Below are 16,710 nucleotides of genomic sequence, written 5' to 3' on the forward strand. Positions count from 1 at the left end.
CGTCAGACTTTGCACAGCTACCAAATAGTTTTCATCTCTGAAGACCCAGAGACTGCCAAAAATCAAAGTGAGCCTCTTGTTTCCCTGAATGGAACCAATGTCCAGAATTTGAGGCCCTGATTCATGGACTATGGTTTGTCTCTTGCCTCTGCCATGAACTCAATAGGTTACTTCAGGCAAGTCACACGCTCTCAGTCTCAGTCCCCATCCCACTACCTGCAATATGGTCTAAATACTACTTATTTCCCTTCTAAGTTTATTGTGAGGATTACATCAAGATAATGCAAGTGAAGTGCTTTGCAGTCTGAAAAGCACCAAACGCCAATTATTATGATATTATTTGGATAGATGCAGATCCTTCATGTCAGTTCAAAGCAAACTTTTCATTCTTCTTAGACCGTTAAGAGCTCACATGGAGCTCATGGTATCCATCCACTTGTTCCTTGTGACCTTGGTGATGAATTTATCGAACAGACTTAATGCTAGATACAGAATAAGCTGTTTATCTTAACTGGATATAAGGACAGCTGTCTGGACAGCCAATGTCAAATCAAGCATATTGTGGGCTCCAGAACAACAACAAAAGCCCAGGTCAAACTATAAGTGGTAACATAACAGAGGGAGGAGAGCTATTTAGATTAAAGGTGGTTGGACTACAAACAGATGGGAAACTAAGTTTTGGTGATGGTTTGTTTTTTTTAAACTCCCAGAGATCCAACATGTTGGAAAAGTGCACTTCAACCTGTTGTTTGAGTAAACAGCCTCACTGGATTCAAGATCAAGTTGGATACATTTCTGAAGGCTATCCAGTGTATATCTTATATGTAGAGGTGAGTTTTTTTGGCAATGACAAAATAGAAGCAAAACACCACTTTCTGCACTTCTCGTGTTTGTAAAACAAAAAACAAACAAAACCCTGAAATCTGCAAAAAATAAAATCATTCTCTAACACAGGGTGTCAAATTTGTCTCATACAGAGGGCCGAAGCATTCATGACGCCTGCTGAGAGCCGGAAGTGACATCGTTAAGTAGAAAGTGACATTGTTATGCAAATGATGGCCAGAAATAAGTACAGTAGAACCTCCAAAGTTGACCACCTCTCTATATTGACCACCTCCTTAAGCTGACCTCATTTTCACAGTATGGACAGACACTGCATATACACTATGGGAGACCAACCTCTCTATACTGACCATCTCCATAAGTTGTATCTTGACCACTTAGACCATTGCACAGAGTATTAATTGACCCTCCGTAACTTGCCCACTGAACGCGATACTGTGGGCCTGTGTTTTGTCTGGTTTGTCCCATCTTGGAAAAGCAAGAAGCCACGCGACAATCCCTCCCCTACGCCTGCTCGCGCGTGTGTGAAAGGGTTTTTACAGTGCGCAGTGGGCACAGTGCACATAGCCAATAGACCTGCGCCGGTACCAAGTTGTGAGGGACATGAGGTTGCTTGTGCATAGTGAAGCCACTGTCCTTTCACTTTGGTTCCAATCACCAGTGCATTACTTTACACTTATATTGAAACACAACTGCTATTTTGCTGCCAGTTACCAATCCATGAGAGGACCTGTCCTCTTATTCCCTGACTGGAGTTTTCTCAACAGCTTTTAGTGAGGGACCGTATCAGACACCTTCTGGCATTTAGTGAATCTGAGGAGACCCAGTGGAGGCCAGGGAGCCTAAGTAAAAAAGTGTTTGGGGTTTTTTTTAGCTGTTGGGGCTATGTAACATGCTACATGCTACAGGCTGGCAAGGGATAGCATTGGTCTGCCTGTCTGCTATGAAACCAAGTATTTTATTTTTTTTAAGCTTATGAATTTTCAGGAGTTTTTTTTAAACACTGATTGTGGGCTGTTTATTCTCTGTCTCTTGATATAGATATAGATAAAGATGATATAAATAGTAAGCATCAAAAAGGTCAATTCTCATTGATATTTGCAATAAAACTTTTTAAAACTCCAATCTAAATAATAACTTGGCCTTGCATTTGTTGTCCTGGGAGCTAAACATGATAATATTTAAATGCCTTTTTTTTCTGTATGTTGACCACCTCCCTATGCTGACTGATTTCCTCCAGTCCCTTGCGTGGTCAACTTAAAGAGGTTCTACTGCACTTTGTTCTCACATAGAAACTCATTTGCTGCTAATGACAGAGGAGAAAATAGGCAAATCTTATTCAAATTTTCAAGATATGAGACAGCCCACATTAGGATAGCCCAATTATAATGGGGGCTGGATAAATTGCTTCCAGGGGTTACATTTGGTCTTATGTTTTACACCCCTGCTCTAACATCTCTGTATATTCTCTAACACCTCCACAGGCGTGTGGCTGCATCTACTGATACTATACCACATTTATCATCTGCCTAGTACACTTTTAAAGTGATTATAGTTTATAATTATAATTTCTAAACATGTGCCCTTGGAATAAAAACATATCACACCACTTTCCGTAGTTCTAACTTTGGAAAACACCGAAATACGCAAAAAACAACAACACCCTGTTCCCCTCCCCCCATATGTGAATCTGTTACTTGCCTTGAGTACCTTCATACTGGAAGGGGAAAAGCAGGATAGCAATATTAACTAAATAAATCTTGCAACTCCATTGTTGTGGGCTACTCAGCTTAGGCCTTATCCCAGTATGATTTGGGAATTTTTTTTCCAGTTAGAACATCAAGAACTCTCAGAACCAGAGATAAAAATTTGAGTCACATGAAGGTGCATGCCAATGACATGTGTCAGGGATGTGCTTAGCACCCCTAGAGTTTAGGATGCTACACACACCATCAGCAGAACTGATCTACATTTGGCCTTTAGGAAAATTTGGAAGAGCTAAGGTACATGTACAATCTGGGAGAGGGTTAATATTTACTTAGCCTAATTACCAAAAGGGTAATGACAGACAGTGAGATCTGGATTAGCCCTCTTTACCCACGGCACTTTATCACTCAATATTAGGGATTTGGCTGAAAGGTAGCTGCACTTCTGAAACTCCCCATGAAAAGCCCAGAAGCTGCCCATGGTGAGGTTCTGGCATAGCTTCAGATCAACTTCTATACAGCAACATTCCACTGAATTGTGCTTGTGGGGTGTGTGTATGTGCATTTGCCTAGGGCACAAAACAGTTTTGGGTAAGCTCTGACATTGGTTTTAACTGCGTTTCCTCTGAGTGAGAGACAACAATCGGCCTCTTGCACTACTTTAGGTCATCAGTATTAACTACAGCTTCACAGCATTTCAAGAGGTTATTGAAGTGAGAAAAATCAGGCAGGAAGTTGAATGCTGCTTTTCCACAGCTTGAGGCCACCATCTTTATACTAGTCACTGGAGAGCAAGTGGTTGCTGGTTCAGAGTCATGTGTTTGGTTACAACTTCATGCAATGACTTCAATGCATGACAGAGTCACAGATCAACCATTACAAAGAGACCTATAAGTGCTGTCTGCCTCTGGAACAGTCTGTCTCATGCAGTAGTGGGTTCTCCGTCGTTGCAGGGACACTACAGCAGTTGCCTCCACTGAGCAAGGAGCTGGACTAGATGAACTCCAAGGTCACTTCTAGTTCTGTTACTCTCACTGCCCAATACTATCTGGGCCTTGTGCTGCTGGAACTTGCGTTGCGGCGGTGCAAGACCCTTTATAGCGGCACACAGGCCAGCAACTCCCAGAAGTTCCACCGGTCTCAGTACGTTGGCAGAAGGGGCATTTCAGGGTGGGGAGGGGCTGGAGGGGTGGATCTCAGCCATAAAGGTGTACACCAGATTCTATCTCCCATTTTGTCTCTGGCAGCAGCATGATAGCTTCCCTGGCTGGGGTGATGCTCCAGTTTGGGGAACCTCTGGAGTAGTGAATTTGAAGACACCACCAAGCAATATTTTAACAGCATTATGATCTGACATTTCACATCACCACTAGATGCCGGAGTCACAGAGACACACATGCAATGAACCCAGTCTACAGGTTTCAAGTAAAAGTTGTCCTCCCCAGTAACTGTGCAGGCAGTTTCATTGTTCCATGAGTATACAGTTCATACTAAACAAACTATTTTGTCTTCCAGTGTACACAACACCAAATACCGCACACAAACATGACTACAGAAAGTTACAGCAGGGCCAGGATTATCCTCTCAACATGTGGTTATTTCAGGGCTATGTTATCCTCTTAACTATAGACTGTTCCACACTCTGTTTGTTTGGCTCTCCAATGCTGCCAAGGTCATAAGAATAAAGTAGAATATTAACTTTCCTTCCAAGCATGGTTGGATTCCCTAGCTTCAGGACCTTGACTTGTGGACTTATTTGGCGTTAAACAGGTAAGTCTGACTAACAGTACAATCCCAGGTATGTTTACTCAGAAGTAAGTTCCATTGTGTTAAACAGGGCTTACTCCCAGGAAAACATGTAGATTGCAGCCTTAGTTGCATCCTCTTGACATACATTTCAGGGCCTGATGCAAGACGCCATCAAACAGAAGCTTTCTATTTTTTCCCATAATACATTAATGACAAGCAAGACTTGACAACAGCCAAAACAAGCCCAGCTGGAGAGCTAGAACACTGTAGCATAGATCAAACATAATAATGGGGACAGCATCAAAACATTTTGGTGCTTGAGACAGAAAAGGCCAAATGATTTTCCCCACTCTCCATTAATTGTCATGAGCACAGTCCATCAGGAAGCTCTCTTGAGCAAGCTCCATTTCAACTAACAGGAGATTCATGAGATCACAGTCATGCTCTTGTCCATCTCCCATTCATTTCAGTGCAGGAGAACATCCTCATGGAGCAAGTCTCATGAGGGCCCAATCCTAAACCTGACACTGAGTGTCGCAAACGTGCTGAAAGACATGTCCTTGGCACCCGGGGAGGAGGGACCACCAGAGTTCGGCCCACGGCAGTTGGCACTAGGCCTCACAACCAAGTGGTGACGCTGCAGGAGTACCCAAAGGTACGTCGCACTGACAGACAGCAGTGCAGGTTTGGGGGGGGGGAGTTCCTGGGTGGGAGATAGCGGGATGTGGGAGGAACTGGCCCAGGTGGAGGCGAGACCTGTGAAGGTCTTCTCCATCGGATCCTATCCTCTGTTGGGCTGAAAAGTCTGACACGGAGGTTCTCTCATCTGTGCCAGCAAAACAGCCATTTTGGCATCACTGTTCCTCCGAGTGCCAGGAAGCTTAGAATTGGGCTGCCTGTCAGATCTGTCCATTCTCATTCTGCCCCCTTTAATGGCATCCAAAATTAACTCATTAAGGCAGCCACCTTGTCAGCCTCTGGACAAGATTATTCACGGTTCTTTCTGCTTGGAACAAAGTTGATCACATTAAGATTACTGCTAACAATAATGAGAGGAAAAGGAAAAAACCAACCAACAACAGAATTGCAACTGTATGTTGAAGTTATAAATCAATGGAAGTCATAAATCAATGGAAGTCATAGAAAAGTTGAATGTTTAAACACATTTGTGCCACTGATATGCAAACAATGAGAATTCACTTATATGCAAATTAGTATGCAGGAACAACATCAGCTGAATTGTAACAGTAGTATTAGGAAAAAAATTAGGGCAGAAGGGTTTAAAAGATACACACCTCTGTATTAGATATAACCAAACATGAGGTAGGGAATGAGGATTGTGAGTTGTTCCCCTCTATTCAAAGTATCAGCTGTTTTAGTCCACATCACATTTCTTTTACAATATCTGTTAATATGAATATAGATTACCCAATCACCTCATGGATCTATCTCTAGATTATATAATTATAATTTAGCAGATCTTCACACAGGAAAGAAGAGAAAATATTTACGACTTAGGACGAGGTTATCTGAAGTCATCAGAGAGAGCCCTCTTATGGGTGCCACCTCCCTTGGAGGTGAGGGGGGTGATATCTAGAGAATGGGTTTCTCAGTGGTGGTAGCTAGGTTGTGGAATGCCCTTCCTAAGGATTTGCTAACTGCTTTATCCTTGATGGTATTCAGGCAGGGTCTCAAGACACACTTATCTCCATCACATTTTATTTAGGTCTCTGGGTTTTATTAATAAACTTTTATTGCCTTCCTCGTGGTTATTATAAGCTGTCACTGTGATTAGGTGCTATCTGTATGCTGTTTTTACCATTGCTTTTAGTTATTTTAATAAGCTATTAATTATGGTGTTTTACTACTTTTTAATAAAGATTATATAAATATATATAAGGCATGTTTGTGCCTCCTTGTGAGTCGGCTGGGCCGGTTTGGAGAGATTTGGGGAGGGCAGGCGGAAGGCAGAACAGTGACATCCCAGGGCAGGGGGAGGGTGGGCTGGTGGACAGACCTGCTTGTGGAGGGGGCGAGACCAGCATCTGGCACTTAGGCCAGATCCTAACCCACATCCCCAGCCTGGTCGGCCTTACATGGGCTGCTCAGATTTACACCAGCAATTTTGCTGGTGCAAATCTGAGTAGCCCCATAGTGAAAGAAGTCCCCTTACTCCTAGTTGTGCCCCAACCTACACCTAACCTGAGCGGGATACAGTACAGAACAGTTGGCCTGCCTGTTCCAGAGCAAATTAGGATTGCGCAAGACTAACACTATCTTTTAAGCTGCTTTGAGTTACACATTAAGAATAGGAAATGCAGAATACTGCAAATAAATAAAAATAAAGGTTACAAACCTTCTGCAAAACACACAGAATAAGCAAAATGGACAAATAAAGATGTTCCCTTTACTTCCAGTGCCCACCCACAATGCAGAAAGATCCCTGTGCTGGTTTAAGCAGACCTCAGTGACAACCCAGATGGGCAAAACCACCTGCTCAATTACAGTTCTCTCCCCACTGCAATGCATACTCAGAAGAGGAAGCCAGGAAAAAGCCAGAGCTTGCTGAAAGCACAAGCATTTTATACATATAATACTCCGAAAGTGCCAAAGAATGCTGGAAAAGGGGAGGGAGTTCCTTGGAGTAAAGCAGAGGTGGAGAATACGCTGAAGGCACATTGGCCTTCCAACACAGAGCGAGCTTCTTAGGAAGCAGGTACAGTTAAGGGCTCAAACTGGGAAGAGAGTGACTTGGCATGAGCTATTGTTCAGTGACATTGTACCTTCACTGTATACAGAAGGTCCCAGGTTCAATCCCTAGTCGCATCTCCAGGGAGGGCTAGAAAAACCCTTCTCCATCTAAAACCGTGGAGTGTCACTGAAGACAATACCAAGCTATATAAACTCACACTGATTGGGCAGCTTTATAGGTCTATTTTCTCTCTTCCAAGGAAGACTGCTGGTGAAATTCGCCAAATTCACTGGGTTAGAGTAAAGGGAAAAAAAATGAGCACCACCTGCATTCAACTAACTCTCTCTTCTTTTTTTGTTTTTTGTGGTGCGTAGATCACAATGGAGAAATGTGGTATGGCCAGATTAAAACTGAATGAATTTAGCACACAACAGATTAAAAGGAACTGATTGCGGTAGGCCTGTGTATGTGGCGAGAGAGGCCTATGTTACAGTCCTTGAATGTTCACAGAGGGATACACCGACCCTCTAATCTCTGCCTTGCAGACTTCGTCTAATGACTTGCCAAGATCATTAAATTGATTTTTACACGTACATGAAGTCTGCTTCGCAAGGATGCTCTTCAGAGACTAAACAAAGTTCTGCTACTGGATGCAGGACTGTTTTTACCGTCTCATTCCAGAACCGCCACCTCCCTCTCCCCCCATAGCAGTATTTGTCAAAGTAAAAAAGCTGTCACTGATACCAATGATGAATACCAGCCACACTTAGGGGAGGGGGGGGGTGTTAGGGTGGGAATCTGGGTTGAGACCTTGGTTAAAGCCCCGTGTCCTTTGCTGTGGTTATAGTTGGGTGGGGGGAGGTGTCAATCTGGCTGTTGTTTACTAAGGAAAATTGAAGCACAAAGGCCAGGGACACATTTCGCATGCCGTTTGGCTCAGAATTGCTTCTGGATGGTGCCAGAACAAGTCACCGATGCCTGGGCAGGTGAGGAGCAGCTGCAATAGGGTCCTCACCCAACCCTGTGCCTTCCCCACCTCCCAACAAAAGTCCTGTCCTGTGAGTGAGCAAAGAACAGCTATTTATAACTCCCAGTCAGCCTCAGGCACCCAAACCCAGCGTCTTTTTTCCCAGACTGTGTTATTGTTGCTTCAGAACAGACCAGTCTTTCATTTCCTGTCATTTGCAGCTTCATAATTGAAAAACAGTCAATTACCAGGGAGCGCCTTTGAAAGATAGTTCACTGGGGTTGAACTTGAGCTATGATTATTGAATCGTAAATAAACTGTTTAGCAAGCACTCTGGTTTCCTCTCTAGGTCTGCACTCCCACTCTCTCAATCCCCTCGCCACCACTGACAGTTGCAATTTAGAGAAGGGTAAAGGTACCATCATGGGAGCCCATATCAAGACTGTCGGGGTGGAAACGAAACATTTAGGCAAACACCAGGCAGAAAAGGATCCCGGCAAGTCAGCTGACATTTGCAAGCATCTACAGAGAATTAGGGATCCTAGTAAATTGTGGAATGAAAATTGAAAACACAAAGGAAGTTAAAAAGAGTAGGGATGGATAACGGGAGCAGCTTCTGGTTAGGGGGAGAGGAGGTGGAAGATGCACTGAGACAATTTCTAGCCAAGAGTCATGGGTGGGAGAGCAGCTGCTGCCTGTAAGATCTTTGGAATCCAACACATTAAGACTGAGGGATGCAAAGGAGGAGGAGAAAACTAGGATGCATAGGAGAAAACTAGTAGGGAGAGACTGGAGGGTTCAGCAACCACAGAACCAAGTATGGTAATAGAGAAGGAGTCACCAGAACCAACCAGCAGGGATGTTAAGCATTTTTAAATATTGTGGGGGCAGGGGAGGAACTGTGACAAAAGAATGCTGTCTTGTATCATTGTAAACCAAGGAAGAACTACCAACTTGGCATATAAACCCTATAAACAAACCCAGGTTTGAAGGATGTGGAACTTCACTACAACAAGATATGGCAATGGCCACTGGTTTAGAGAGCTTCACAGACCAGCAGCAGTGCCTTGGTTCAAAAACCAGTTGCATCAAGGTCAAGTATCTCTCCTTCAGGCTACTGATTGGCCCTTGCTTATATCAAACCTTAGTTCACCTCCTTGGTCCTGCCGTGGCCACAGCCCAGTCAATGACTACACGACACTCACCTCCACTGCTTCTGCCAAATTCTCTCTCAGAACCTGGAGCTCCTGGACATGCTGTTCTTTGAGTCGATCCATCTCTTGATCGTGGCTGGACACTTCTTCTTTCAAGGCTCCTTTCAAGGCTGTCAGTTCGCGTTCTCGCTTTCTCAGGAGGTCTTCCTGTTGTTCTTTGGCCATCAATACGGTTTGAAGATCCTGCTTCAGTTGCATCAGCTCCAATGCAAGAAAAAAGAGACATGAGAAGACTCTTCCTGTCCCCAATCCCGATTTGAGGAATGAGAGATTCTGAGGCTTGCAGCCCAGTTCTAACTCAGAGTTACAACAGGGAGACAGACATATAATGGCGTGAATGCCGTATACACTACACAACATACAGTAGCGTGAGTATTTTGGATATGGCAGCAGTGTTGGTGGCCCACTACCACTACTGGCTACCAACAGGAGTAGAGGTAAGTCGATGCAGGGGACAGGTGGTGGGAGGAATGGGGGAATTTCTGGGTGGGGAGAGGGAGGCATAAGGGAGTGGGTGGATCCTGGTAGAAGCAACTTGTGCTGAGGTCCTATCCCCGTTCCCTCTCCCTTACTCTCCTTAGACTTACACCAGCAAGATAGATGGTGTAGATTCAAGGAGACTTCAGAAACAAAACAGCCTCTAAGAATTGCACAGAATGCAAATCACATTCAAATGACAGAGAATCATCAAACAAGGGGGAAAGGTCAATTGTTCCATTCTACAGAATCTTCTACTTCTCTTCCACCAACACCTTGGCTCACCTCAATGAGGAGCTCCCTCTCGCCATCCTGGGCACGCTTTGCACTGTCCAGTTCATCGTGCATCTCAGAGAGCTGGTCTTGCATGTCCCGGATTTCAGTCTGATTCTGCTCCCTTTCCATTTTCATCTGAAAGAGCCTGCAGGAGGCAAGAAGGGGAAAAAAAACCATTAAGATTTATTGTTTCATTTCTGGAGGTGCTTTAGAAATAAACTTATTCCTAAATCAAATCAAACTCCCAAATTGGATTAAAAGGGAAAAGAGAAAAAAGTTTGTTCCAACAAGCAAAACAGCTGCAAGGACAAATGTTAGTATAGGAAAAAAGGGCAAGCTGTGCGGCTTTGGTGGCACATGATTCAGCCATGCACCCTGGTAAAATTGCAGTGAGATGCCCATGAGCAGCAGCAGCAGCTACAAGGATGCCCTTGTCTTCAGAGATGCTTGCTCTGGGCGTCATCCCTGGTCATCATCTATGAATTATGCCTATGACCATGTGAGCGCAATCCTATCCTGCGCTAGAACAGGCAAGCCAAGAGGCTTGCGCTGTATCCAGCACAGGGTTGTGGCCAGAAGTGGCTTAGCCACTGGGAAAACTTTTCCCTTACCCCTGGGGAAGAGCTGCTGGTCCCAGTGGGTCTCCTCAGAGGTGGCACAAGTCCAAGGAGAGCGGAATGGCTTGAATCCAGATTCCAGCCCTGCCTCTGACTCCCTGCCAGCCCGCTCTCCCCTGGGGCCGCCCACCCAGGAATGCCTCCCTCCCTCCCTGCCTCCTCCACACCTACCTTTCGTCCTTGCGTTGGCTCACCCAAGCCGACGCAAGGAGCTGGGGGGAAGCCAGTGCAGAGGGTTATGTCAGCCTCTGTAGGCTGGTGCTTCTTGGAGTGCTGACCCGGTTTCCCCTTGAGGAGGTGCAAACATGCTTTACAGCATGTTTGCAACCCTCCCAGCCCTTCCCAAGGGACTTGGGCTGACACAGGGTGCGGTTAGTATTGCGCCCTCAGAAGAACAAAGACCTCCTGGGTAAATACACAATGCAATTGCCATAACTAGCTAAGGAGACGCGAATCCAAAATATATTAATTCATAAACAAGAACCCACTTGGGGGAATCTCAAAAAGGAGGCGGAGGGCAGACAGAAGCAAGAGAAGCACCCTGGACAAACAAGCCAACTTATTTCAAAGCTTGGAGGCTCACTATTGAGGTAACGGAATTAAATATATACTGCTACATACATATTATAGTGATCCCCTAACACAGGGGTGCCCAAACCCCGGCCCTGGGGCCACTTGCGGCCTTCAAGGCCTCTCAATGCGGCCCTCAGGGAGCCCCCAGTCCCCAAAGAGCCAATCAACGGAGATTTGTTGGAGCCCATGCTGACCCGACGTAACTGCTCTCAGGATGAGGGTGACTGTTTGACCTCTTGCGTGAGTTGTGGGATGAGGGCTCCCTCCACTGCTTGTTGTTTCACATCTGTGATGCAGTAGTGGCAGCAAAGGAAAGGCCAGCCTTGCTTTGTGCAAGGCCTTTTATAGGCCTTGAGCTATTGCAAGACCTTCATTCATTCATATAAGTTCATCTTTAATATATTCATTTATGTAAACTTATGTAAATTTATTCAAATTTTAAATGTAAATTAATTCTTCCCCCCCCCGGCCCCCGACACAGTGTCAGGGAGTTGATGTGGCCCTCCTGCCAAAAACTTTGGACACCCCTGCCCTAACCTATGGAATTCTACGAAGCTGGCACCATATTAGGAACAAAAGAGAGCCAAATGATGTGTGGGATGACAGGGGGTATTCCAAAGGGTATTCCAAATTCTCCCCCCCCCCCCGAGTCTTTCTGCAAGAAACTCACTCCTCAAGGTTTTGCCTGAGCTCCTTCTCACTCTCCTCTAGCCGTTTTCTGAAGGTATCTTTCTCTTCTGTGCTTTCTTCAAGCCATCGCTGCAGCTCTCTCAGCTCTGCTCTTGTTGCATCTCTCTCATCTTTGATATTTTGTTGATTCTAAAATGGTAGGCAACAGAACTACTCAGGAACGCATAAGGGTAACACTTTATGCAGGGGGAAGCAAGCCAGCAACACACAGCCCCTTGATCCAGTGTTTAAAATATCCTGAGAGGGCCCCCCCCCATGTCTTTAATGTACACAGAAGATGTTCAAAGGCTGCTGCAGGTTGGCCAAACTGCCCCATGCCCTGTTCTGTTATTTTCTTTTGGGGGGGGGGGTCCCTTCACTAGAGAAATCCTGTAATAGAACGAAAGGCTTCAGATTACTTTAAAATAGAAGCAGCAGATTAAGCAAGTATTTCACGGTGTTCCAGTGGACACCAAAATGACATAATTTTACAGGGAAGACTTTGCCACGTTATGAAATCTATTTTCAAAAAAGCTAGTCGAAGACCGTAGACAGGACAGGACAGGACAGGACAGGACAGGTGTGGTTGAAAGGGCTCCTGCTAAAAGTGCATGACAGAAGCCTTCTCTGCTGCAGTCAGGGCTCTGAACTTTTAGAAGGAAGCATTCAAAATCTAGGCCAAGCCACATCCACAGCAAGAAAGGGTGACCAATAGCTAGATAATGCAAACTAAGCCACATCTGAAGAATATTCCTTCTTTTGCACAGTATATTCTGCAACTTTATTAATTTTTATTGAGTGGGTATGAGCGTTCATGAGTACTCCCAGATAGGATACACAGAATATACACATGGAGAATCATTAAATGAATGCAATACATATTTTTAAACTAGTTCCTCTGCTTGTTATTTTATATGCTCCACTTTTAAATATAAATTGGAAAGAAGAAGCCAACCTCTTCCATGCCTTGGCTTGTTCCAAGGGCAACTTGAAACTGTAGAAACAAGAGGATGCTGCAAATCCTAGTCCAGCACAATCCTCAGGACAGCGCCATTGCCGGGACGAACAGGGCTTTATTTTACTCACTGGTATCAGCAGCAGCCTCCCGGGGTGCAGGAAGTCTAGTGGAAGCCTCTGCAGGGTTCCCCAAGCCTCAGAAAATCTAAAAATAAAGATCGCTCGCAACCCACCTCTGGTTTCAAGATTGCACACCCAGGAGGCTACTGCTGGTAACAGGGAGCAAAACAAAGCCCCTGTGGCCCTGGCAGCAGTGTGATCCTTTGGGCTTGTAACCCACCCTTCCTGCTCTTAAGTCACTGAAATGCAACAAATCAGATACTGAAGTATCAGGTCAACCTCAAAACAGAGAGAGCTACCGAATAGCCTTTTTGCTGAGAATTATAGAGTTGGAAGTTGGAAAGGGGCTTCAAGAGCATGTAGTCCAACCAGAAGCAGAAAAATCCTCTCTAGAGCTTCTCCATCAAGTCTTTGAAGATCTCCAGTGAGGGAGAACCCTTTCTTCCCATAGGAATCTGCTCCACTGTTTAAATACTCTTACTGTTAAGAGTTTCTTTCTGATAACAGGAATCTCCTGTTTTGTAGCTTAAGCCCTTTAGACCTAGTGACAAAAGACTGACAAGACTGCACCAAGGGACAGTGGAGCATCCCTTTTAAAATAAGAACACGTGCAGGGATTAAGTGCAGGACTTAATTTAGTAGGTACACTTTGGGTGGTGGTTCTGGATTGTGTAATACACCCCACATCCAGCTTCTGATATACATCCAGCTTGCTGCAGCTGCTGGGTTCTCTATCCGTGTAAACACATTTACGAGTTCAGGATTGAAACCATAATGCAATAAACTCTGACACAATCTGCATTTTTTGTTACTGATTTTCTTTTCTTTAGAAACAGGGCAAGCCCAAGACCTCCTGATGGCTGTCTGTATCCCTCTTAATCTGGTGATTTGCCTTTGCTCCTCCTGCTTCCTGGATTGGAAAACACAGTGGGGGTGGGGGTGAACAGGAAGTGTGAAGGAGAGCAGAGTGCTGGGCTATGGCATCTCCAATTCTCCTCTCCTCAACACTTCCTCTTCCACTCTGTTTCCTTCTTCCTTTTTTCAATTCAGGAAGCAAGAAGAGAAGCAGGGGACACAAATGGGTAAGCATTGTAGGTGCCCCCCAACAGTTGGATGCCCAAGACAACCACTGACCCAAAAGGCCTCATGGCTGAAAAGGAGGGACCTTTTCAGAAAGCAGGCTAGTGTAGTGCTAGTGTAGTACTCCATTATGCCAGATTTTCCTGCTTTTCAGCTTTGATGCAACAATGGGAAGAAAACCCTACCCTGATTTCCAAATCCAGCTTCCTCTGCAGTTCAGAAACCTCCTTTTCCAGCTCTTTCTTCTGTTCCATCAGTACTTTGACTTCAGCTGAACTATCTGAAACCTGCAGTTAAAAAATATCAATTTGTTCTAAACACTTTAAATATATGCTATTTATTTTTAAAAGAAGAAAAAGTGCAGCAGCGACAAACCAAAGCATTCATCAGTGTACACAATGTGGCAGAAGGCGCTCTTGTTGACATTGGGTACAAGCCAAAGCTTCACAATAAGACAAGAGACTAGAAGGAGGAACTTGGTTGTATGGGGTAGGGGTGGGGTTAAGGAAAGGGGGAAAAAGATTATAGCAAAGGGTTGTGCCTGTGACTGTGGGGTATGTTTATGAGAGGAGTGCTTAGATGCACATAGGAGGTGCTCCAAATGCTGCTCCCTCCCACTGCTTCTCCTCCCATTCCCTGGGAAGAAAGAGGGGGACTCTCTAGCCCACCACTTTCTTCTCCTCCTGTTCTGGAAGCCAGGAAACAGGAAAAGGATAGGGTGGAGGCAGGCAGGAGGATGGTAAGCAGGCACCTCCCACCAATTCACCACTTGAGGAAACTCCCTCGGTTAGACTCATGGGTGAAGGCCCTGAAATTACCACATCCACTTTTGGTGTTTTTTCTGACAATGAAACTGTTTTTCACTGTGTTTTAAATGCCCCCCCCCCCGCAGCATTTCATTGATCTCCCCCAATTTCTCTGAAAACAAAGGGTGCTGTTCATAGTGAGCTGCTTGTCACTATGGGAAACCCCCAAGAATTGCGTTTTCAAGGTTCCATGGTGCTGTGCCATTCCTGAGCTAGCCCATAAGGCCTAAGTACGGGGAACCCCTCTGACTCAATTGAGCAAAAGCTAAACCAGCTTCCCATAAGTCTTCCTGCAGCACATATGATTGGGGATGGGTCCAGGATGGGCAGAGAGGCCTTCCAACTGCTGCACTACAAAGTGCATCCCTCTTCCTCAAAGCTGAAGCCTGCACAAGTTCAACTTAACATTGGCATTGCAGGCACCAATTTGCTGGGGGAGGATTCGGAGGCCAGTAATGTCAACTGGGCCCTCCAATGGACATGAGTATTCAGCTAACGCCCAACCACATGTTGGGTGGCCCTGAACACAGGGCTAATTCACATGTGAATGGGATATTTTCACTTACCAGCTGACAGCTCTTGGCCCAACAGGAACATCATGCTCTCCACTTAGGGAACTCCCTCTCTTGCTATTTGAGAGATGCTCCTTCAATATGAAACCCTGAAGTTGTCAGGGTTCAGAAACCCTAATGCAGAGCACGGCGATGAAGACTATCTAAATTGCTGTGATTTTCAGTGTCCTTCTGCTGGCAATGCACACATGGAGCTTTGCTCCTTCCTATTCTCTGTCAGTGACAGGCAGAGAAAGGAGAATTTCTATTCACACCAACCTCTGATATGCAATTAAGAGTCTTTGTCTGTGCCCTGAAGCTCCTAGGACGACCTTTTCCCACACCTTCCGGAACAATGTCATGGTTCTCAATCAATATTAGGAAGTCCCAAAGAGAGGCATCTTGAGAATTTTACCTGTGTACTCCCAGCTGCTCTAGACTTCAAAGTCTGGATTTTCTCAAATACCAAGTTGACCTTCCTCTTGGTTGCATCATCATTTTCACTGCTTCTGAAAGACAAAACACATCAGCCAGCAAGGCTATGATTTAGGAAACTTTGCAGTCATTCAAGTGGCCAAAAAACTAGAATCCTCCTTTTTTTCTTATGGGACAAAAAAAATTCAAGCATAAGTATTTGCCAGTAAGTGAGGTCAGTGTGGAATTGTAACCCTGTGCTAAATAAGAGTGGCCTACAGACCAGTTCATCTGTAAGGCCAATTGAGGCAGTTGCCTAAACATAGTGGATTGACAGGGGAAGTGACACTTACCTTCACCCATCTCTGCTATTTCTCGGATTTGAAAAGGAAGAGGGGAACAAAGCAGAAGAGGAAGTGTGGAGGAGACTGGTGGGTTAGAGAGTCTCCAGTGCCAACACCCTCTTCTCTTCCACACTTCTGTTCTGTTTCCCTCCTCTTTTTCCAATCCAGGGAGCAGGCAGAGGTTAGGGCACTATTGGGTAAAGGGGGGAACAACATTTAGCACATGATTTCAATCTCCAGAAGGCCTTAGTTCAATCCTGAAGACCTAATAAAAAGCCCACAGCTGAAGACTGTTCTAAGGATCTGCAATCAGAGGAAGGGCTAATATTTAAATTGAATACACACATATCAATTAAAAATTTTCATCTTTTAAAATTTTTAAGCTACTCAAGTCCACTAACCCTTCCTTAAGATAGTTGTAGAGTATCTGCTTAGCCGTTTCCTCATTGGTTTGCTGGGCAAGTTCCTGCTGGCCCTTCAGCAGATCAGGAGTTACCTAGAATTATAAAGCCAGATTTCAGTTGGACACTTCACAATGAAAAACTTTCACTTCCAGTGGAGCAACATAGGTGGCTGTCTCTTGGCCAGCCAAAGATAGTTTTGTTCCCCCATTGGCTAAACCACGTGAATCAAGAGGAGCACACCACAGTCCTTC

The 16,710-nt window shown here is 45.0% G+C and overlaps 1 protein-coding gene across 3 annotated transcripts in view; it reads right to left on the reverse strand.

Moving 5' to 3' along the window:
- The window catches only part of CGNL1 (cingulin like 1), an 83,910-nt gene that overhangs the window by 32,844 nt on the left and 34,356 nt on the right, over positions 1-16,710 (reverse strand). For 2 of the 3 annotated variants that reach the window (XM_066636039.1, XM_066636038.1), the window contains exons 3-8: positions 16,457-16,551; positions 15,713-15,806; positions 14,126-14,227; positions 11,785-11,933; positions 9,934-10,069; positions 9,163-9,372 (exon numbers count right to left, since the gene is read on the reverse strand). In XM_066636039.1, coding sequence (XP_066492136.1) covers positions 9,163-9,372; positions 9,934-10,069; positions 11,785-11,933; positions 14,126-14,227; positions 15,713-15,806; positions 16,457-16,551 — 786 coding nt within the window. The remainder of the gene's footprint in view (positions 1-9,162; positions 9,373-9,933; positions 10,070-11,784; positions 11,934-14,125; positions 14,228-15,712; positions 15,807-16,456; positions 16,552-16,710) is intronic. The other variant, XM_066636040.1, reaches the window with a different exon arrangement.

This window comes from Tiliqua scincoides, chromosome 8 (assembly GCF_035046505.1).
Source record: "Tiliqua scincoides isolate rTilSci1 chromosome 8, rTilSci1.hap2, whole genome shotgun sequence".
In the NCBI taxonomy this organism is placed as follows: Eukaryota; Metazoa; Chordata; class Lepidosauria; order Squamata; family Scincidae; genus Tiliqua; species Tiliqua scincoides.